A 22,172-nucleotide genomic window follows, 5' to 3' on the forward strand; every position below is an offset into this window, starting at 1 on the left:
GTTTTACCCTTTTCCCATGGACTTAAGAAAAGTATGGCTCACTGGTGGTTAACTGCTGGTAAAGGCAATGCTCCTGTTTTCTTAACTCTCCTTCCTGAGGGGCTTCATCCGTTTTCTTATGCGCTTCAGCCCATTATTCTCAGAGGCCTCTCTGCCATTTCTAAAATATAAACACTAGTCTCAGGCTTCAGTTTCTCATACAAAAAATTATACACTGTTACATTTCTTCAGTCATGACTCTTAAGATGATTTTTTTACATCTGAGCCTTTAAAATATTTAATTGGAAAACACGTAAACTTTCTTTAAATACTAGTATATGAAAAACAAATTTGGAGAAATGGAAAGAAAAGGAAATTTGACATCCTGTGATGGGATGAGGGGAGGAAGGAAAGGGGCCTTTACATTTCTTCTGCACAAGGAAGGTGAGCTTTGTGAGATTTTGAATAGGTGTAGGAATTGGAGACGAATCCATGGGTATGCAGGTCTAATGGTTGGGAACTCAAAACAGGTGAAGGGACATCAGCTGTTATTTCAGTCCACAGGAGTGACTGTCCCTATAGGATAAAGGGTGCATTTCATCACCATCAAATACAAAAAAAAAAAAAAAAAAAAGTGTGCCAGCATCCAGCATTTCATGCAATATAGGTTGTTTTTGGGGTTTTTTTTTGGGGGGGGGGGGGGCACCTGACTCATCTTTTTACAAATGAGAAATAAGACAGTATTGCAGTTAACACACAACTAAGTTATGAAATATAGCAACCTTTCACTAAAGCAGATACTGGTGATTACTTCTTATGAAAGGCTAGTACCTGGCTATTAGCATAATTCTGAGGTTTAGAGACTGTTTGAGCAGATGTCTGCTTCAAAAAGGTACAAGTTGAGGTTGGAAACCAGATGTTTTGAAACATTAGAAGGCTGTGAAAAGATGAAACAACAAGACTTTCAAATCTGAAACGTTTCAATGTTTGCAGTGGTGTATTTATTCCACAGTAAAAACAAACAGTACTTTAATTTAAAAATATAATTTGACAAAAGGAAAAGGACAAAAAACTAGTACAGTTGGTGTTACAATGTAGAATTCTGCCTAAGTGCAACACTGCTACCAGCCGCTGTGTTCATAGACTGTATTAGATTTGGACACCACTCTGAAACCTGTATTAGATTTGGACACCATAACCCTATCATATTACTCACTGAAAGTACAAATTTAAGTAACCATGTTTCCAACATTAATGTTATCTCAGCATTTGGAAGAATCTCTGTGCTGCACCCGCTAATGTGAATTCTTAGTGAACATGTACGACAAGAAAAATAGACTTGTCATCAAACAGTAAGTTACACAAAACACTTATTGCTTCTGTAAACCCTGGAATCCCCTCCCCCCGTTCTCCTTACGCTTGAGAGAATGTGGGTGTTAAGGCATAGCTTGACACAATTAAGTTTTCATTTCCAATTTAAACATTGTTGAAAGGCAGGTGGCAAGTTATACCACCCTAAAGTGCTCAGAGGCTGTTGTAAGTCAACTGTTTGTCTGGTTTACGTTTGGGGTGGGAAAGAGAAGACTGGAGACCTGACACAAGCAAAACACATTGACTTTCACTCTTAAATATTAACTTTGATATTCATCTTGCTTTCCAATGCATTAGAAGGTAACCACTTTCGAAACATTTTCTTAATGTCTTTATTTGAAGAATTCACAACATACAATCACAGGATTAAGCAGTAAATACAAAGCGGTAGTATACAACTGGTCCTTCAGAGAAATGCTGAATCAGTCCCATTAGTTATGGTTCACTCACTTCTTAGATTTTGGTTGTGAGGCCATGTAGAGAGCTATCAGACAGTAGATGGTCCCTCCTATCGTTAGGGCCATAGTGGTCCGATATAGCAGCTGATCAGGAACTCCTCGTTTCAGATGTACTGGCAATCCATCAGCCTTCTTTGGGAGAAGAACAACACAGCACGTGAAAAAAGGCTGATCATCACAAAGAAGCTACTATAGCTAAAATAAGGAGAATTATGAGAGAGAGTTGGGGAGGGTAAAGAAACCCTCCCCAAAAACCACTATGTAATTAATCCTCCAATAGAACATAGGGTTTCCTCCTGAAACTGCACAAAGGGAAGAGCAGACTAGTTTTATTTTAAGTGCAGATATTTGTTTTATTACATGCACCTTGCAAATTGCAGGCACAAACAAGCCTTGGAATATTTTCTCAAAATCCTTTATCATAAAAGGCACTTGACTGAAAAGTGTCACTAACTAGAGAATGAGAGAAGATATGTATAAATCAAATGTGGTTCACCAATTCAGCATTACACATGCTAAATAAAAGTGGCATGAAGACAACCGAGTACATTTTAAAAAGCACAACCCCTTGTCATTCTCATAAAAACAGAATGTTATATGAAGTTTATTCTTAATTTTAAATGAGAGAACTCCTTTAAATGTGAACTCCACCCGTCAGTCCCTAACTAACAAGTAGTTAATCCACAGAGATAACACAAAAGCTCTGGAGGACACTACATATACCGTTATTCCATAGGTTTTGAGCACCAGTAAACGTTTACATAGTTTATAAACATCTAAAATTACTCAACACCACCAAACAAACTGGGGATTGTGATTCCAGTTTGTTCTCGCATTCAGCTTTGTTGGATCATAAGCTTGTCATATATTCCCAGAAAGAAAACATGTTTACAACTGACCCGAATGTGATAAGCACCTGTAGCAGTGTGAAGAAAGGAGATCTGAGGTTTTTCTCCTTTCTAGTAGATGTCCTGCCAATACAAGGATTCTGTGCAGAGTCTCAAGGTACCGAGACCATGAATTATCAAGCAACAAACAAACTATAGGATGTTATGAAAATTACTACAAATCCTTTCTAAAAGATTCAAACAATAATACCTTTTGGACCAAATGTTGCAGAATTTGAGTTACACCTGTGCACGCCCTCTGGTGCGGGCCCACTGATGGCATTGCACAGGTGCAATGAAGGGCAGAATATGGCCCACTATCTTCAGCCCTTTTTATTTAAATTTTCTCTTAATAAAGCTTTTCTTCTTACCTGAAATAGCTTCTGGAGGTCTGGCACCTTGTTTTTATCCAAATAAGAAACAGCTGCTGGCGAATCTGAGGCAAGTTTAGTTGGCGTTCCAAAAATCAGAGCTGGTGATTCTGTGGATGCCAGTGGCTTGAGTCCCTGAAAATGGAGATTTAAGTGTTGAATACCTGGATATTTAACAGTTGAAAAGAATGTACCACTAATCATGTTCCAAGTAAACAAATTACCACAGCTAAAATGAAAAGGCATTATAGAGAGAAAGCTAACCTGGCTACAGCCCCCCACCTCAAAAAAACCCCCACTAAAATGACATCCAACTACAAATATATAGGAGGTGACTGTCAAATTTGTCAGCTAGTTTTGGCTCAGGACTTGACAAATTCACTTGCCATTTGCAAATAAGCAACCTTCCATGGTGAATGAGGATTTACCCATCACATTCTCCATGTTTTTTTCAAAAGTTTCTAGCCCTTATCATGGCAGAGAGGGTCTTCCAAATGTGAAGTTAAAAAGTCAACTAAAGCAGTGTTTCCCTGAAGTGGTAGTCAGCCTGAAATAAAAGTGAAGAGCACCTCAAGGCCCAAATCCTGTCCCAATGTGCTGCCTGAACAGCATGGGAATTCCTCAGACACATGGTGGGGAATAACTGACAAACAAAGACAGACCTAATGGCTGCTGCAGGCAGTGGCACACACCTTAAATGAAGGTTTGGCAGTGGGTTGGGGGAAATGGCTAGAACTATCTTCACTTTGTACAGGTACAGCAGGTGCTGCTGGATAAGAGAGGACACTTAAGCAGGAATAACCTCCTCCTCCAGCACTCAGCTGGTACTGCTTCTGCTGCTAATCCCCATCCCCCAAGTCTCCACGGACTGAGCCATAATTTAAACCTTTATTTTAGATCATGTACTCTGATTTGATACCATAAATCCTATTTATTGAAAAGGTTTTCATGTATACTATTCAAAGTTATGGTTCCCCCAGGAACTGTAAGGTGTCCTGCTTGCACATCTCTCTCTAAATATTTATTACTATACATGGAGTTAAGTTATGCCTTCATGTGCGCATGCAGTGTGGATAAGATAAGGTTGCTGCGAAAGCCTTAACAAGTTTTCTAATTTGTCCACATAAATGGAGAAATATACATTTACGCAACAGTGAGGCTGAGATTTTAGTTTGATAGATTTTAAATACAGAGTAATGAAAACACTGATCCAATGCAATGAGCAAAATCGTTGCCCCACTGAAATCAATGGGAATTTTGCGACTGACTTCACAGTGGTCAGGATTTCACCATAGGGTTTAGTTCTAAAAGATGCTTGAAATTTTTGTAGTGCACTTAGTAAAATGCTAGATTACCATATGTATTGGAGAACTTTATTATTTTCTCTATTTATAAACCAAATTACTTTATAAAAAAGGCATAAGTATTCATTCAAGAAGAAATAACTGCAAATCTAAAGTTTTAGAACTAAGTAAACAGTTTGGAAACTGGCTAAAAAAATAATCTTTTAGCCTGAGAGCAACCATGAGACATGTCAAAGTAATTCTCAGAGGTTAAAAACTCCTAAAGATAATGAAACTATCTTAATCATGACTGAGAAGACCATTTCATTATCATCCATTACCGTTAGGAGTTTTTTCTACTATGATGCTAAGCATTTAGTGTAATTAAAACATTTGCATAATGAATAGGTTATTACACCAAAATCTCTTGTGATCTTTCTCCCTTTCATTAACAAATTACTTTTCAGTTGTCTATTCAATCTTATATTCTGGAGCCTTCCCAATCACAAAAGAAATGTTGTATTACACAGAAATTAAAAATTAAATGGATGGCAGTCTAACAAACTGAACTCCCATGGACTTCCCACATCGGTGATATGTTACACCATACTTCGCCACCTGGTGACTTCCCCAGCTATAATAGTCCTCCCCACCCTTTGCGCTAACGATTTGGAACTTTCATCTCTCTTCCTCCAGCACTTCCTTTTTAAAATTTTACCTTAAAATTCAGATGGTTATCCTTCATTGGGAGTCAGCCATCCCCATGCCATCTCCCTACACTTACTAGACCCCCTCCAGTTCCTCCTCAGTGCAATTAATCTGCTCCTTTCCTACTTAGATTTTAGACGGTCACCACTGATATCTATTATATAAAAACAAAATTGTGTTGTATGCACTGAGGTCATAGTAAGTTGCAAGCCATTTCAATAAATTCTGTGCTACCTCATCCATCCTGAGTTCTTCATCCCACGCCTAATATATATCTTTACTGGTTAATAAAAAATAAAAAAGCTTTCACAGTAGATCACTTAAAAAAATCACTTGTATTTTAAACCACTACCACCCATTGTGCACTGTATAGGGTTTTGATTAGGCTAGTAAGACATCCATGCTTACTATGAGTTACCGTGTAGCTGTTTAAAAGATTTAGAGACACACTCAGGTTTTCCTTTTTATTGCACCAATAGAGACAAGCATCAAAAGTAATTTTCAAGTAATAAAGGACATTCAAACCTGACTTTCCCCTGGAATGACACTTAATCCAAAGTCAAGGATTGGAAAAGTGGTGACAAAGTCACTCAATACTGACAAGCAAGCTTAATTTGCCTTAGCCTCTCTTCAAACTATTTTTGTTTTTGTTTTTTATTATTGGAGTTAGTCAAGAACATATCAAAGAGCAAGGTCAGGGATATTTTTACAGCCTAAATTGCACTATGTGAGCCTCTAAAGAAATAAAAGAATGCAATGAAATCGATTTTTGGAGAAAATAATTCAGATAAGACTACCTTAAATTCCTATGGAGACTCTCAGGTGTTTCAGAGTCTCAAGCGAGCAACAACAACATAAGTACAGTAAGAAAGTATAGAATTTCTACTTGTGCTACTACAAGTGATTACTTGTGCTTTTATCTGCTTTTGCTTGAATATTTAGGTTAGTTTGTAGTACCATAACATTAATAGTTTTAAGAGAATTAAGTCACAGAAAGAAACCATTACTGAATTCAAAACTGGATGGAGAGTAAGTCCATGACATTAAAAAATTACTGTGCAAGAAATGCAGAGAAAGATTTTTTTGCTGTTTGGTAACAGTTTCATATCGTTTGTATAACAAAAAATAATGTGCAGTTCATGGTGCTGTGGAATACATGCACAAGTTCAGTTTTTCTTCATTTTCCCCAAATAAAAATATTTCTGTATAGAATATCAGGGTTGGAAGGGACCTCAGGAGGTCATCTAGTCCAACCCCCTGCTCAAAGCAGGATCAATCCCCAACTAAATCATCCCAGCCAGGGCTTTGTCAAGCCTGACCTTAAAAACTTCTAAGCAAGGAGATTCCACCACCTCCCTAGGTAACCCATTCCAGTGCTTCACCATCCCCCTCGTGAAAAAGTTTTTCCTAATATCCAACCTAAACCTCCCCCATTGCAACTTGAAACCATTACTCCTTGTTCTGTCATCTGCTACCACTTAGAACTGTCTAGATCCATCCTCTTTGGAACCCCCCTTTCAGGTAGGTGAAAGCAGCTATCAAATCCCCCCTCATTCTTCTCTTCTGCAGACTAAAGAATCCCAGTTCCCTCAGCCTCTCCTCATAAGTCATGTGCTCCAGAGCCCCCTAATCATTTTTGTTGCCCTCCACTGGACGCTTTACAATTTTTCCACATCCTTCTTGTAGTGTGGGACCCAAAACTGGACACAATACTCCAGATGAGGCCTCACCAATGTTGAAACGATCACATCCCTTAATCTGCTGGCAATGCCCCTACTTATACAGGCCAAAATACAGTTAGCCTTCTTTGCAACAAGGGCACTCTGTTGACTCACATCCAGCTTCTCATACACTGTAACCCCTAGGTCCTTTTCTGCAGAACTGCCGGTCGGTCCCCACCCAGTAGCAGTGCATGGGATTCTTCCATCCTAAGTGCACGACTCCGCACTTGTACTTGTTGAATCTCATCAGATTTCTTTTGGCCCAATCCTGTAATTTGTCTAGGTCCCTCTGTATCCTATCCCTACCCTCCAGCATATCTACCACTCCTCCCAGTTTAGTGTCATTTGCAAACTTGCGGAGGATGCAGTCCACGCCATCCTCCAGATCATTAATGAAGATCTGAACAAAACCGGCCCCAGGACCGACCCTTGGGGCACTCCGCTTGATACTGGCTGCCAACTAGACATGGAGCCATTGATCACTACCCTTTGAGCCCGACGATCTAGCCAGCTTTCTGTCCACCTTATAGTCCATCCAGCTCATACTTCTTTAACTTGCTGGCAAGAGACTGTGGGAGACCGTATCAAAAGCTTTGCTAAAATCAAGGAATAACACACCCACTGCTTTCCCCTCATCCACAGGGCCAGTGGATGTGTTATTCCTTGACTATCTCATCATAGAAGGCAATTAGGTTGGTCAGGCATGACTTGCTCTTAGTGAATCCACGCTGACTATTCCAGATCACTTTCCTCTCCTCTAAGTGCTTCAAAATTGATTCCTTGAGGACCTGCTCCATGATTTTTCCCAAGGATTGAGGTGAGGCTGACTGGTCTGTAGTTCCCTGGATCATCCTCCTTCCCTTTTTAAAATATGAGCACTACATTAGCCTTTTTCAGTCTTCCGAGACCTCCCCCGATCGCCATGAGTTTTTAAAGATAATGGCCAATGGCTCTGCAATCACATCCGCCAACTCCTTTAGCACCCTCGGATGCAGCACATCCGGTCCCATGCACTTGTGCTCATCCAGCTTTTCTAAATAGTCCCAAACCACTTCTTTCTCTACAGAGGGCTGGTCACCTCCTCCCCATGCTGTGCTGCCCAGTGCAGCAGTCTGGGAGCTGATCTTGTTTGTGAAGACAGAGGCAAAAAAAGCATTGAGTACAATAGCTTTTTCCACATCCTCTGTCACTAGGTTACCTCCCTCATTCAGTAAGCGGTCCACACTTTCCTTGGCTTTCTTCTTGTTGCTAACATACCTGAAGAAACCCTTCTTGTTACTCTCAACATCTCTTGTTAGCTGCAACTCCAAGTGTGATTTGGCCTTCCGGATTTCATTCCTGCATGCTGAGCAATATTTTTATACTCTTCCCTGGTCATTTGTCCATTATTTTTTGTGTTTAAGATCAGCAAGGATTTCACTGTTAAGCCAAGCTGGTCACCTGCCATATTTACTACTCTTTCTACACATCGGGATGGTTTGTTCCTGCAACCTCAATAAGGATTCTTTAAAATACAGCCAGCTCTCCTGGACTCCTTTCCCCCTCATGTTATTCTCCCAGGGGATCCTGCCCATCAGTTCCCTGAGGGAGTCAAAGTCTGCTTTTCTGAATCCAGGGTCTGTATTCTGCTGCTCTCCTTTCTTCCTTGTGTCAGGATCCTGAACTCGACCATCTCATGGCCACTGCCTCCCAGGTTCCCATCCACTTTTGCTTCCCCTACTAATTCTTCCCAGTTTGTGAGCAGCAGGGCAAGAAGAGCTCTGCCCCTTGTTGGTTCCTCCAGCACTTGTTCCAGGAAATTGTCCCCTACACTTTCCAAAAAGTTCCTGGATTGTCTGTGCACCGCTGTATTGCTCTCCCAGCAGCAATCAGGGTGACTGAAGTCTCTCATGAGAGCCAAGGCCTGTGATTTAGTAACTTCAGTTACTTGCCGGAAGAAAGCCTTGTCGACCTCATCCCCCTGGTCTGATGGTCTATAGCAGACTCCCACCATGACATCACCCTTGTTGCTCACACTAGTATAGTACAAGAGTCTATTTGTGAGTACATCTGAACACTGATTCACTGAATATAATGACAGGTTTCAGAGTAGCAGCCGTGTTAGTCTGTATTCGCAAAAAGAAAAGGACGCATCCAACGAAGTGAGCTGTAGCTCACGAAAGCTTATGCTCAAATAAATGTGTTAGTCTCTAAGGTGCCGTAAGTACTCCTTTTCTTTTTACTGAATATAATGGGTCAGATTTTTGGCCTTTGGTAAATCCCATCTGCACCACTCACGTAAGGGAATCCTCTAATGGCATAACTGATACAGCCAGCATTTTGACACCCATTCCCTTCCCTGCAAACCAAAGAGTATTCCAGGGAGGACATGGGCATAGGGAGTGAGGCCACAGAGGCCTGTGCCTCTGACAATCACAGTCCAGAGGAATGGTCCCTGACAGATTAGGACAGAAGTTGGTGGGGTTGGGAGAGAGGAAAGAAAAACTAGGACTGGGAATTTAGGTGAGGCAGGGGGTGAAACTGGGACAGGATGGAGGGAAGGAGAGGAGACTGATCTGATCAGGTGCACAGTGTGAAATGGAATAGCTGGGCAAAGACCGGATCAAGGTGATGATAGAGGGAGTTTGGAACCGTGAATCAGTGGGAATGTTGAAGTGGGGAAAGGGTGCTGTGCAAATATATATAATTAATTACATAATCACACTAACACGAATATGTGCCAGGGGAGTGAATTAAGGGTTCTCAACATCCAAAATGAATATAGTCCTATGTGGTCTGATTAGATCTTTCATACTGCAGCAATATCCAAAACATCTTCCAATACCCATAATTAAAAAGCAATCAAAACCCCATTATGTACTTAAAACAAAATTCAAATGCCACTGAATGTCATCCACTTTTTAGTGTTACTCTCCATTTTCAGCATTTTGCTTTATAGTAAAAAAATCTTTACAGCAGAGCTGCTGAAGCTGCCTTTCTGTGACTTAATCAACGTGTTGTAGATGGTCAGTACATGGAGCTTTAGGATGAACTTTTGTCTCATTTGCCCTAAGTCTCATGCTGTTTGCATTTTAACACAATGCAGATAAGGGTTTAGAATATTTCTTTAGCACACCACACAAAACATTGGGGGGGAAGAGGGGGGGAACTCACGCAAAGTGAATTAAATTGAGGGGGAATGGAAGAAGATACATTGCTCATAGTTTATGCTTGAAAAACAAAAAGTTAAAGTGTTACAGAATGTGTTTTAACAGGAGGCCTTTATGAATTCACTAAACCTTAACACCTATCACATAAACAATTCCTTACACTGTAGAAAGAGAGCTTTGTTCCAGAGACTGAGCATAAACTATTAACTGAGATTACATTTACATTCTGACAAGGCTAATCCATGTGCATTTTTAGACGGGATCATTCCTAATTGCTGTTTGTTCATTTATCAAGGAAATGTCAATCAACAGCAAAATTTCTGAATACATTAGTCACAAATTCAGGAATATCTAGTCTATACTAGGAAATGTTTGCTGGTATAGAAATGTCTCAGAAAATGAATTTATTCCACCCCCAACCCTGACATTGTTATACTGAAAAAAGTTTCAGTATAGACCTGGCCTAAAATTATTTGAAAGTAGTGCCACTATTGATCTCAAAGGTCACTCCATTTCCCTCCATTAAGAATCTCAATGGAAAGTGGCCACACAGCCACCTGTCCATTGTAACTGAAGGTACATGACTTGCAGAAAGTCAGAGGTGTCTACAACTGACTGAGAGCCACAAGCAACATCTTCACTATGATGATCTTTGTGCTACTGGAGTGGTGAGATGAGAAAAGGAAATCAACTTTGCTCAACCATTCCTTAAGGCAAGATTTCATAGCACGTATTACATTAAGGGCTTGTCTACACTGGCACTTTATAGTGCTGAAACTTTCTCATACAGGGATGTGAAAAAATACACCCGAGCACAGCAATTTTCAGCGCTGTAAAGCGCCAGTGTAAACAGTGCACAAGCAGTTACGCCTCTCATGGAGATGTTTTTTAAGAGCGCTGGGAGACTCAGATGTTTCAGAGTCTCAAGCGAGCAACAACAACAACAACAGAGGTACAGTAAGAAAGTATAGAATTTCTACTTGTGCTACAAGTGATTACTCGTGCTTTTATCTATTTTTGCTTGAAAAAACTGCCCCTGCAGCTCCCATTTGCCATGGTTCGCACTTGGGGCGGGGGCAGCGTGTGGAGCCCCCTGGCTGCCCCTATGCATAGGAGCCAGACATGCTGCTGCTTCTGGGAGTAGGAAGTCAATTCTACAAGGAAAAATGTATTCAATTAAGGATGCTCAGGCTTGGCTTTAAATCATCTTCCCATTATAAGGCTGTTAGACCTGGGAGATACTCAAATTTTGTCAGAGACCAGATCCATCATAAAGATGGCTGAGACACTCTACCCAGCTAGGGGCTGAAGGTGGAGCAGGAACTGCTATGGCAGCTCTAAACATGAGGATTCACCTGTGCTAGGAGAATCCTCCCATGGCCAAGCCTTGAGAGCAGTTTTAGAGGGCCACAGCAGAATCTTTCATTTTCAAGTAGGTGGACATTTCCCACTTTTTGGACTTACCTATGAGGATGTAGGAGAAAGAGTTTATTTGCAGGGCTTTAAAAATTAACCCAGCAACCACTTACCCCGGACTAAATGCACAATGCTCCACACCACACACTCTCCCAAGCAAGACCTGTTCTAAATGGTTTCTTAGTAGTCAAGCACTACTCATGACTTGGGCCTAAAACCCAACTAACTTGGCTGAACTTAGAGACCCCAATTAATGCCACCCCAACCTCTCCTCCCTTCCACCACATACAAATAAACGAATTAGTGCTGCCACACACAACACACATCAAATCAGTTAATGTTCTTGCATGGAAGGTGGCACACTTACATGGCCCTGCATGGGGCCTCTCTTGCTAGCTCAATAGGGGACAAGCTGCAAACACACCATGCCTGCAACAGTGGAGCAACACTGGGAGTGGTGGGTGTCTGCAGAATAAGGTCTGGTCTATACTTAAAAGTTATGTCAGTTAGGTGTGCAAAAGAGTCACACCCTTAACCAACAGAGCTATGCTGGCAAAAGCCCTAGTGTAGATTCTAAGAGTTCTTTTGCTCATGTAGTTTGTTTCATACAGGAAACTAGCATAAACATCAGCAAAAGAACTTGTTTTATACTGGCAAGTTATACTGGCAAGCTCCTTTTAGCGTAGAGCTGGCTTTCTAGTATAGAAAATCTCTTCTGGTGGAAGAGATCACTGCAGAGTGGATAAAAGATTATTTTTTAAAAAAAAATCAATTTTTCTTTAAATTAAATGTATTTAAAATTAAATTTTAAACAGCCTACGTTAAGGCCTAAAGCTATTATAATCTACTAACAACTCAAATGAAATGCAAAAAAATATTAAGCAGTACGTTTGCTCCCAAGGTCTAAATAGAGTCAAACTACTGGACTGGTGGAAGTCACTGGAACCAGGGTTTGTTGAAGTGCTAAACCAGCTTTTGATAGCAGTAAAGAATATTTTCTTCACTTCAGCTTATTCAACTAGTTCAGTTCAATGACCAGTTCATTGAGAATTAAGAAAGCAACTGAGAATTGAAAAAGCATGAAAGGGTGTTTAAGCATGAAAGCTTGTTTTCTTCTTCCATTCTATGAATAAAAGCTAGGTGTGAGAGGATAATATCTATTAGTTGTAAAATCTTGAAGCACACATGATTAAATAGCATCAGTTCAATTCACTAACTAGAGATACCTCCTTTGTTTGAAAAATCAGTTTTAAAAGCAAAAAAATTATATTTTTCTTATATATCCAGAATATTTAAGGTAGTTTTATTTAATTGTTTAAAATGCTGTTTTGTGCATTTAATTGAATTTCCATCCAAATACAGTTTGACACAAATTGCAAGTAAAATAATAATAATAAAAAAACCATCCAGTAAACAGGTAAGCTATATAATTACTTAAATAAATGCAGATACAGTGCATCCTCCTTGTTAGCAAGAAGCACCAAGTTTAGCTTAAAGGCTAAATATAGCAGGAAAGCAAACATTTTAATTGTTACCAACCAGTGAGACTCTCTCTCTCTTTAGGAAAATAACTAAAGTACAAGTGCAAAACAATTAAAATGGATTATTTAAATCAATGCTTCCTGTCTGCTGAGTTAAATCATGATTAAAATCAGAGATTTAAATAGCTTTGATGTAAATCAATCCACTGTGCATCAATTTATGCTCAGCTCATAATTGGGAAGTTTTTCTTTATATAAGCACAAGTAGTATTCTTAGAAAAACCTCCCCACACAAGTTTTGCAGAAGTTGAGAACACTTACAGGAAATATTTCTGCTTGCCCAGGATGAGTGAGTTTTTCATACCCTGTTTATTCATGTTTGACTGTATATGCAAATTTGAATACAATATGCCACCCATACAGTGTAAATTAAGGAAAAGAGTAAGGTTTAACAACAAAAATGACACTTCAAGTGACATTAGCATATGGATTAGTCTTCCAAAGCTGAGGGAACAAGGAAGAGATGGACTAATGTCTCAGGTTTTCAACCTAGACCTTTGATCTTACTTTGAATTTACTGGATCCCAACCAAGGGAAAGGTAAGCATTCATGGATGTCAATTCAACCTTTGCTTTTAACTGATTTTTATCTGAAAACAGAGCTCTTCACTGTTAATAAAAAGCTTTGGATGCTTGAAGCTGAGAAATTATGGCATTGGGTTTGAAGACGGGAAGCTAGTGAATATGCATACTTTGTTTAACTAAGGCTTCGTCTGCACTTGGAAGTAGCATTATCTCAGTAGTCAGTTGTCATAGAAGACTAGGGTTGGAAAGGACCTCAGGAGGTCATCTAGTCCAACCCCCTGCTCAAAGCAGGGCCAACCCCAACTAAATCATCCCAGCCAGGGCTTTCAATACTGCTTATTTGATTATACACACAAATAATCCCGCTGAACTGGTATTATCCATGGCGTTTTTTGGTCTACATTTAGGGACAAACCGTGGTAGGCGCCAGTTTGGCGAACAGATAATTGAGAGTTAGTTGCTGAAGCAGTGTTATTTTTCCAATGCAAACAAGGTCTGAGACCCTCCTCCGCTTGAGAGACAAACCAGCCCCATTTTACAGGTGGGTAATAAAGGGAAGCAGGAGGGATGAGGTGACTTGCCCAAGGTCGCGCAGCAGGGCAGTGGCAGCGTCAGGAACCGGACCCGCGGAGAGCACCCTGAGGGCATCACTTCCCGCCACGCAGGGCGGCCCAAGCCCCGCGAGGCCAGGGCACACACCCCATCCCCCTACAGATGGGCTCAGACGCCACGTTCAGATCTGCCCGCCGTCAAACGGCGCCGTGGCCTCTTCCCGAGCCCTGACCCGACAGCCGCGAAGGTGGCCGCGGCAGGGACTCCGGCCGCGCGGGAAGGTCACCCAGCGGGCGCGAGGCAGCCGGCCCACAAGCCACGCGGAGGCTTCCTTCCCCACGACGGCAGCCCAGAGCCCGCCCGTCGCGTGAAGGTCACCGCGCCCCGCTGGCCTGCAGCCGACCCGGCGTGCCGCGCCCAGCGGACTGTCCCGCTCCAAGCCCCGCCGGGAGCGGCGCGGGGAGGACGGTGAAGGTCAGAGACCGTGTGGCGCCGGCCACGCGCTCACCTGGGGGGCATAGGCGGCGGCCGCCACCGCCCCGACCAGCCTCTGGCTGAAGCCGCTGAATTTATAATACATGGCGCCGGGCTCTCCGCGCTGCTCCCCCGCAGGCACCCGGCCGGCCGCGACACGCTCCGAGACAGGACCTTCCTCTCCTCTCCTCCCCCCGTGGCTTCCCCAGCCTGTCGGGCCCCGGCGGCGGGAGGCAGTTTTGTAGAGCGCTACGCCGAATGCCTGTGGAACAAACTCGGAAACCAGCCCAAAGCGCTGCCTACGAGGCTTGAGTGATAAACGCGGGTCCTCCGTGGATTGCGGGAGCGCGAACTGCCCCCGGGTTCTGTAGCGAGCACGAAGAGCGGGCGACAGTTTCTAATCAGGCAGCAGTAAGGCAGCCTAATACGCCTGCGCACTCGGCCCCCGATGCAGGAATTTAGGCCCCCGCCGCTCCGCCTCTGGGGAAAGGCCCAAGAGCCACCCAATCCGCGGCCGAGAGCTGTTGAAACCCCGCCTCCTGCATAACAACTGTTGCTAGCTGGGGACGCTTTCTGTGGCACGTCTGCGCAGCCTGCCGGGGCAGAGACGCGGTGGGACGGGTAGGCCGGGCACGACCGCTGAGGGAGGCTGGCCGGCCTCGTGGGGCGGGGGCCCGGGCGGGGCGACAGGGCGAGGCCCCAAGGGAGGGGCGTCTGGGGGGCTGAAAGGAGCTAACGGAGCGGGGAGGCGGCGCTCCCCGAACGAGGGTGCAGGCGGGGAAGCCCCTTCCACTGAGCGTCCGTGAGTCTTCGGAGCTTCTCAGCGGGTTTTACCTGTGGATCCAGGAGATTAATGACCTGCGGGTGTGTCTCTCTGCATGTGCATAATGAGGCCTCGGGGGCCCTGTTCGGTCATTATCGGCTCTTCTCGACTTTTCATTTTTTATTGCTCTGCTACAGTTGTTCCCTCCCACACGAGTGCTCTGTAATATTGGCATCTAGATTGTTGTCAGGTAACAAATGCTGTGGTAATTATAGCCGTGTTAGGCTGTATTTGCAAAAAGAAAAGGAGTACTTGTGGCACCTTAGAGACTAACCAATTTATTTGAGCATAAGCTTTCGTGAGCTACAGCTCACGAAAGCTTATGCTCAAATAAATTGGTTAGTCTCTAAGGTGCCACAAGTACTCCTTTTCTTTTTGTGGTAATTATGGACATCTGGTCTGCTGGTCTCTTGCTACTTTTGTGAATGATACAGAATAAATATTATATAATTCCCTGCCAGAAACTTGGAAATCAAGTGGAAATGCAAACAGTGTTGTTTCCTGCAGTTTAATATGTGCTTGCTTTCTTATTTACCAAACAATTCCTGCCTCACCCCACCTCTCCTCTCATCTTTTTAGTGGAAATGAAATCTACACTACTGTTTGTTTTGTGAAGATTTCATTTCTTGTAGGGCTGTCAATTAATCGCAGTTAACTCACGCGATTAACTAAAAAAAAAATGAATCACGATTAAAAAAATGAAACACTTAATCGAAGTTTTGGTTGTATTGTTAAACAATAGAATACCAACTGAAATTTACTGAATATTTTTGGACGTTTTTCTACATATTTAAATATATTGATTTCAATTACAATACCGAATACAAAGTGTACACTGCTCACGTTATATTATCATTTTTATTACAAATATTTGCACTGTAAAAATGATAAACAAAAGAAACAGTATTTTTCAGTTCACCTCATATAATACTGTAGTGTAATCTCTTTATTGTGAAGGTGCAACTTACAAATGTAGATTTTGGTTTTTGTTACATAACTGCACTCAAAAACCAAACAATGCAAAACTTTAGAGCCTACAAGTCCACTCAGTCGTCCTCCTTGTTCAGCCAATTGCTAAGGCAAACAAGTTTGTTTACATTTATGGGAGATAATGCTACCCGCTTCTTATTTACAATGTCACCAGAAAGTGAGAACAAGCCTTCACATGGCACTTTTGTAGCCCGTGTTGCAAGGTATTTACATGCCACGTATGCTAAACATTCATATGCCCCTTCATGCTTTGGCCACCATTCCAGAGGACATGCTTCCATGCTGATGATGCTCATTTTAAAAAAAAAAAGTGTTAATTAAATTTGTGACTGAACGCCTTGGGGGAAAATTGTATGTCTCTGGCTCTATTTTACCTGCATTCTGCCATATATTTCATGTTATAGTAGTCTTGGATGATGACTCAGCACATGTTCATCTTAAGAACACTTTCGCTGCAGATTTGACAAAATGCAAAGAAGGTACCAATGTGAGATTTCTAAAGATAGCTACAGCACTCTACCCAAGGTTTAAGAATTTGAAGTGCCATCCAAAATCTGAGCGGGATGAGGTGTGGAGCATGCTTTCAGAAGTCTTAAAAGAGCAACACTCTGATGCGGAAACAACAGAACCCAAATCACCAAAAAAGAAAATCAGCTTTCTGCTGGTGGCATCTGACTCAAATGATGAAAATGAATGTGTCAGTCCGCACAGTATTGGATTGTTATCAAGCAGAACTCGTCGTCAGCATTGACGCATGTCTTCTGGAATGGTGGTTGAAGCATGAAGGGACATATGAATTTTAAATGGATCTGGCATGTAAATACCTTATGATGCCAGCTACAATAGTGCTATGAGAAGACCTGTTCTCACTTTCAGGTGACATTGTGAACAAGAAGAGGCAGCATTATCTCTTGTAAATGTAAAACAAGTTTGTTTGTCTGAGCGATTGGCTGAACAAGAAGTAGGACTGAGTAGACTTATGGGCTCTAAAGTTTCACATTGTTTTGTTTTTGAATGCAGTTGTTTTTTTGTACATAATACTGCATTTGTAAGTTCAACTTTCATGATAAATTTCAGAGTAGCTGTCATGTTAGTCTGTATTCGCAGAAAGAAAAGGAGTACTTGTGGCACCTTAGAGACTAGCCAATTTATCTGAGCATAAGCTTTCATGAGCTACAGCTCACTTCATCGGATGCTCAAATAAATTGGTAGGTGCTACAAGTATTCCTTTCCTTTTTAAAAGAAGAACTTTATAATAAAGTAAAAGAATCACACCTGCAAAATCAGGATGGAAGGTAACTTTACAGGGTAATAAAAAGATTTAAAACACAGAGGACTCCCCTCTGGACTCAGCTTCACAGTTACAAAAACAGGAATAAAACTACCTCTTAGCATAGGGAAAATTCACAAGCTAAAACAAAAGATAACCTGATGCATTTCCTTGCCTCACTTACAATTTTTGTAATTCTTAGATGGATTATTCCAGGTATATTTTTAGGAGATGTTGTCCCTGCTTGGCTTCTCTCTCCATCCAGAGAGGGAACAAACAAAGAGAGCCACACACAAATCATCCTCCCCCCCCCAGATTTGAAAGTGTCTTCTTTCCTCATTGGTCTTTCTGGTCAGGTGCCAGCTAGGTTATTTGAGCTTCTTAACACCTTACAGGTAAAATGATTCAGTACAGCTGTCCCGGAGGGATTTTATGTGACCCTTATCTCTATGTTTATGACAGCAATTAATCATGATTAGTTTTTTAATCATGCTATTAATCGTGATTAATTTTTTTAATCACTTGACAACCCTACTTTCTTGAGAAGATGACCAGGTGAGCATCATGAGATTTCTCTCTTTTGAGTGAATTAAATCCTCCTGAAAGCTGTGACAGCCCTCAAATATGAAGTGCTCTGTTTATTCACAGAGTGGGTACGGCGTAGTTAACAGCTGTACAAGCTTCCCCATACTACCAAACAGCATGCCTCAGCCCTGATATAGAGGCCTTCTAAGGCTGACAGGGTAATTCAGCCTCCAGATCCATTTAGGTGTTGATCCAAAGTCCATTGAAGTCAATGGGAGTCTTTCCACTAACATGGATGGGCTATAGATCAAGCATTCTGGTCCAGAATCTAAAAAGTACTCAGAGGTACCCAACTTCCATTGATTTCAATGGCTGTGAGGCACTTAAATATCTTTTGAGGGTCTGGGCCTCAGTCCTTGTCCTCTCTGACAGGTTTCAGAGTAGTAGCCATGTTAGCCTGTATTCGCAAAAAGAAAAGGAGGACTTGTGGCACCTTTGAGACTAACAAATTTATTTGAGCATAAGCTTTCGTGAGCTACAGCTCACTTCATCGGATGCATTCAGTGGAAAATACAGTGGGGAGATTTATATACATAGAGAACATGAAACAATGGGTGTTACCATACACACTGTAACCAGAGTGATCACTTAAGGTGAGTTATTACCAGCAGGAGAGTGGGGGGTGGGGAGGGGGGTCGGAAACTTTTGTAGTGGTTCCATTTCCAGCAGTTGACAAGAATGTCTGAGGAACAGTGGGGGGAGGAGATAAATATGGGGAAATAGTTTTACTTTGTGTAATGAGCCATCCACTCCCAGTCTCTATTCAAGCCTAAGTTAATTGTATCCAGTTTGCAAATTAATTCCAATTCAGCAGTCTCTCCTTGGAGTCTGTTTTTGAAGTTTTTTTGTTGAAGTATTGCCACTTTTAGGTCTGTAATCGAGTGACCAGAGAGATTGAAGTGTTCTCCAACTGGTTTTTGAATGTTATAATTCTTGACGTCTGATTTGTGTCCTGCTGGTAATAGCTCACCTTAAGTGATCACTCTGGTTACAGTGTGTATGGTAACACCCACTGTTTCATGTTCTCTATGTATATAAATCTTCCCACTGTATTTTCCACTGAATGCATCCGATGAAGTGAGCTGAAGCTCACAAAAGCTTATGCTCAAGTAAATTTGTTAGTCTCAAAGGTGCCACAAGTTCTCCTGTCCTCTCTGAGACTAACAACAAGGATGCCAAATGTGACTGTGTTTTTGTTGACTTGCATAGTTGAGACTAAACTAACCCCACTAAACTCGTATTATACAGTCAAAGATCACTGATAACTTACTGACCTGGATCAGATTCACTATGATTTCCTACAGGTGAAAGGCTCTCTATCCAATAATTAGTCTTGGGAGCCATCCAGTAACACAATTTATGGTTGTCTGAAAATTCTTTATGGAGACGTTCGTTATAAAAATCCATAAAACATCTGATCACCATTTGTTGTCTAGCAATCATATGAAAAACTTGTCTAACTTAAGCTGGGAGAGAAATAATTCCATAGGAGATGGATTAGGAGACAGTGAGACCCATTTACCAGAAGAGATGCAAATGATCCGATTCCTCCACACACCCATCAGTTGATCTCTATGGAAGCCCTTTCACTGTGTTTGTGGCGCCATAATTTTGGGTATGATGGCAGGAATGGTGCAGGTTCATGGCACCACCCCCCTCCCACCTACAGGGATTTGCTCTGCAATATAACACTGATTCTGTTAGCATAGAAAGCCCTCTGCACACTGAACTCACCTTCACCGTTGGCAGGAGGATTTTGAGCTATATGCGGACATGGATCTATGAGACCACAGCTCCTGCCCATGCATGCTGTAAGGTGGCTGGGGGAGTGGTCCCCAGAGAGTAATTTCTTACCCCATAGTAGAATGAGCATGTGATAACTCCACAGGTTGCAATGTTTTGACTTTGCATTAGGTAAAGTGACCAAAGCTGATGTGTAATCTGAACAACTAGGGAACTGTATTTTCTAAATATTATAGAGATGGCTTTGAAATTGTAGTTTTCAAAGCTGTATCATGAAATGAAACTGGATCTTGTCCAGATATGACTTTTTCTTACAATAGAGAGGAGACACTCATTGGCAACTTCAGTTATTTCAAAGAAACTTTTGGGGGAAATGATTTACAAGTGTGTTGTTTTGATCACTCATTTGTATTTGCTAGTGACAAATTAGGAGGTGAGAAGAAATTTAAAATGTAGAATGAGAGTGAAGAAATAAAGCATACCGTCTTGGAGTGAAATTCTGCCTAGGGCCACGAATTATAGTTCAAATTTATCTAGTCTAGAAATATTTGCCCAATCCTGCTCCCATTGAAGTGAGTAGGAGTAAGCTCATACTGTATATTACTTTGGGACTTGCATCATGTTTATTTATCTTAGAGTTTACGATAGCATCCATCAATAAAGTATCTAAGTACTTGCCAGATGAATTAAGTCTGCATGACAGGCGCTTCCACCTTCCCTTACTAAGAATGCTTTATCTGCTCTCACACATTTCATCCTAGGTTTTGTGAAGTGCATTGTCCCAGAGGAGAAGAGCAGTGTAGGTAGGTCATGGATGGAGATATGGTCACTGGAGAGACTTGGTGGATTTGTAGATTGGGACCAAGTCCTTGAACTGACAACAGTATTAGCATGGGAGCCAAGGAAAGGATCAGAGCACAGGGATAACAACCTATGCCACTGTGAAGGCTGAGAAAAACACATTCTGCTCAAGCTGAGACTGTGCTTTGCATCCACCAGTAATGTTTGAGAGTAAATTGGGACATTTCCTGAGGCAAGCCTCTGAAATGAAAACTAGTCTTTGTCCTTCCTCTGTTCTTTTCAAGATTTTAGCCTCAGAGAAATTGAAAAAATTGGGATTGTTTACCTTGGAAAGGAGACAAATAAGAGGCAACATGATAAAAGTATATAACATAATGAATGATAGAAGAGAGATCAGAATCTTCTGTTCTCCATCAGTTACAAAAAGAATAAGGAGACACTGAATGAAATTGAAAAGTGGCAAGTTCAAACCTGATAAAAGGCAATATTTGTAATTAGACTGTGGAACTCAGTATCACATGAATTCATTGAGGCCACAAATGTAGTAAGTTTCAAAGCAGGATTGGATGTTTATAGGTGGATAACAAGAATATCTACAGTTAGAGCAGTTAATGCAAACAAAACATTTTAGAAAGGACAGAAATCTTGGACCTTAAACCAGTCTTTATTAGGGATTAGGACAAGACATTCATGGGGACAGATTATCCCACATCTGCCTGCTATTTGGTTTCTGCTCCTTCAGAAGCATCTGGTACTGGCCCTTGTAGGAGACAGTATGCTAGACTAGATGGACCATAAGCCTGATCTAATATGGTCATTCCTCTGTTCCTGTATTTGCATTCATTTTGGTTTGATATAGAAAGAGCATTAGGATCATACTTTTTAAAATAAATCGTCTTTTACACTCATCCACATATGGCTACCCCTTCAAGTTGTGTCACATGTTTTTATAGTGCTGTGTCTGTTGTAATTATTTAAAGGTAAAATAAAACAATTTTTAAAAGATCTTTTTTCTCTGTTGAACAAATTGCTTAATGAACCAAACCTTAACATGCTGAGTATTATTTCAGAACAGATGTCTGTAACTCAAACCTTGTGAATCTGCCCATGCGGCTCCGTTCTTGAATCGCAGAGAACAAGTGAGTGGGTGGATTTAGAACATGAAATTGCTGTGTGCACTCATGTTTTGTTTATGCAGCAATCGTTCTAAAAGGTTTAAATTGGAACTTTTTTTAATGTTTGCCTTTGTGTGTGTGTGTGTGTGTGTGAGGAGGGTGTGGGGTGGGTGGAAGAGAGAGAGAGAGAGATGAACCGTACGCACACGTAATAGCAACCAAACCAGAACGTATTCTTTAAGAACATGTTCTGTAAATGTAAAACTGCAACATTAAAACATTCTACCGACACATTTATAGATTTAGTTAGAAGAAACAATTTAGCCCTGTGTACAGGTCAGCCAAGGGACTAGCTGTTTTTAAAAAGTGCCTCTGAATTTACTAATTCTTTACTGTTGTTATATGCTGAGC

At 41.5% G+C, this 22,172-nt stretch overlaps 1 protein-coding gene across 2 annotated transcripts; it reads right to left on the minus strand.

Annotated features, from left to right (window-relative positions):
• Window positions 1-953: 953 nt before the first annotated feature.
• Window positions 954-14,779, minus strand: COX7A2L (cytochrome c oxidase subunit 7A2 like). 2 transcript variants are annotated; one of them, XR_012158254.2, is made up of 4 exons: window positions 14,469-14,779; window positions 3,067-3,201; window positions 1,154-1,940; window positions 954-1,123 (listed from the first exon to the last, which is right to left on the minus strand). XR_012158254.2 is itself a non-coding variant. In XM_073339055.2 (3 exons), exons 1-3 carry the CDS (start codon window positions 14,538-14,540, stop codon window positions 1,797-1,799), a joined length of 351 nt encoding a protein of 116 aa, XP_073195156.1. In that variant the 5' UTR covers window positions 14,541-14,775; the 3' UTR covers window positions 954-1,796. The 2 variants fall into 2 exon arrangements, 1 of the variants encoding a protein (XP_073195156.1); XM_073339055.2 differs by having other exon boundaries at window positions 954-1,940; window positions 14,469-14,775.
• Window positions 14,780-22,172: the final 7,393 nt, after the last annotated feature.

This window comes from Lepidochelys kempii, chromosome 3, assembly GCF_965140285.1.
Source record: "Lepidochelys kempii isolate rLepKem1 chromosome 3, rLepKem1.hap1, whole genome shotgun sequence".
Classification (NCBI taxonomy): Eukaryota; Metazoa; Chordata; order Testudines; family Cheloniidae; genus Lepidochelys; species Lepidochelys kempii.

Excerpts from the sequence above, each read along its gene's own strand:
- COX7A2L (XM_073339055.2), bottom strand. The coding sequence starts at position 14,540 with ATGTATTATAAATTCAGCGGCTTCAGCCAGAGGCTGGTCGGGGCGGTG. Across the intron at positions 3,202-14,468 it reads CCGCCGCCTATGCCCCCCAG|GGACTCAAGCCACTGGCATC; the intron begins GTGAGCGCGTGG and ends CTCCATTTTCAG. Across the intron at positions 1,941-3,066 it reads ACCTCCAGAAGCTATTTCAG|AAGGCTGATGGATTGCCAGT; the intron begins GTAAGAAGAAAA and ends CTTCTCCCAAAG.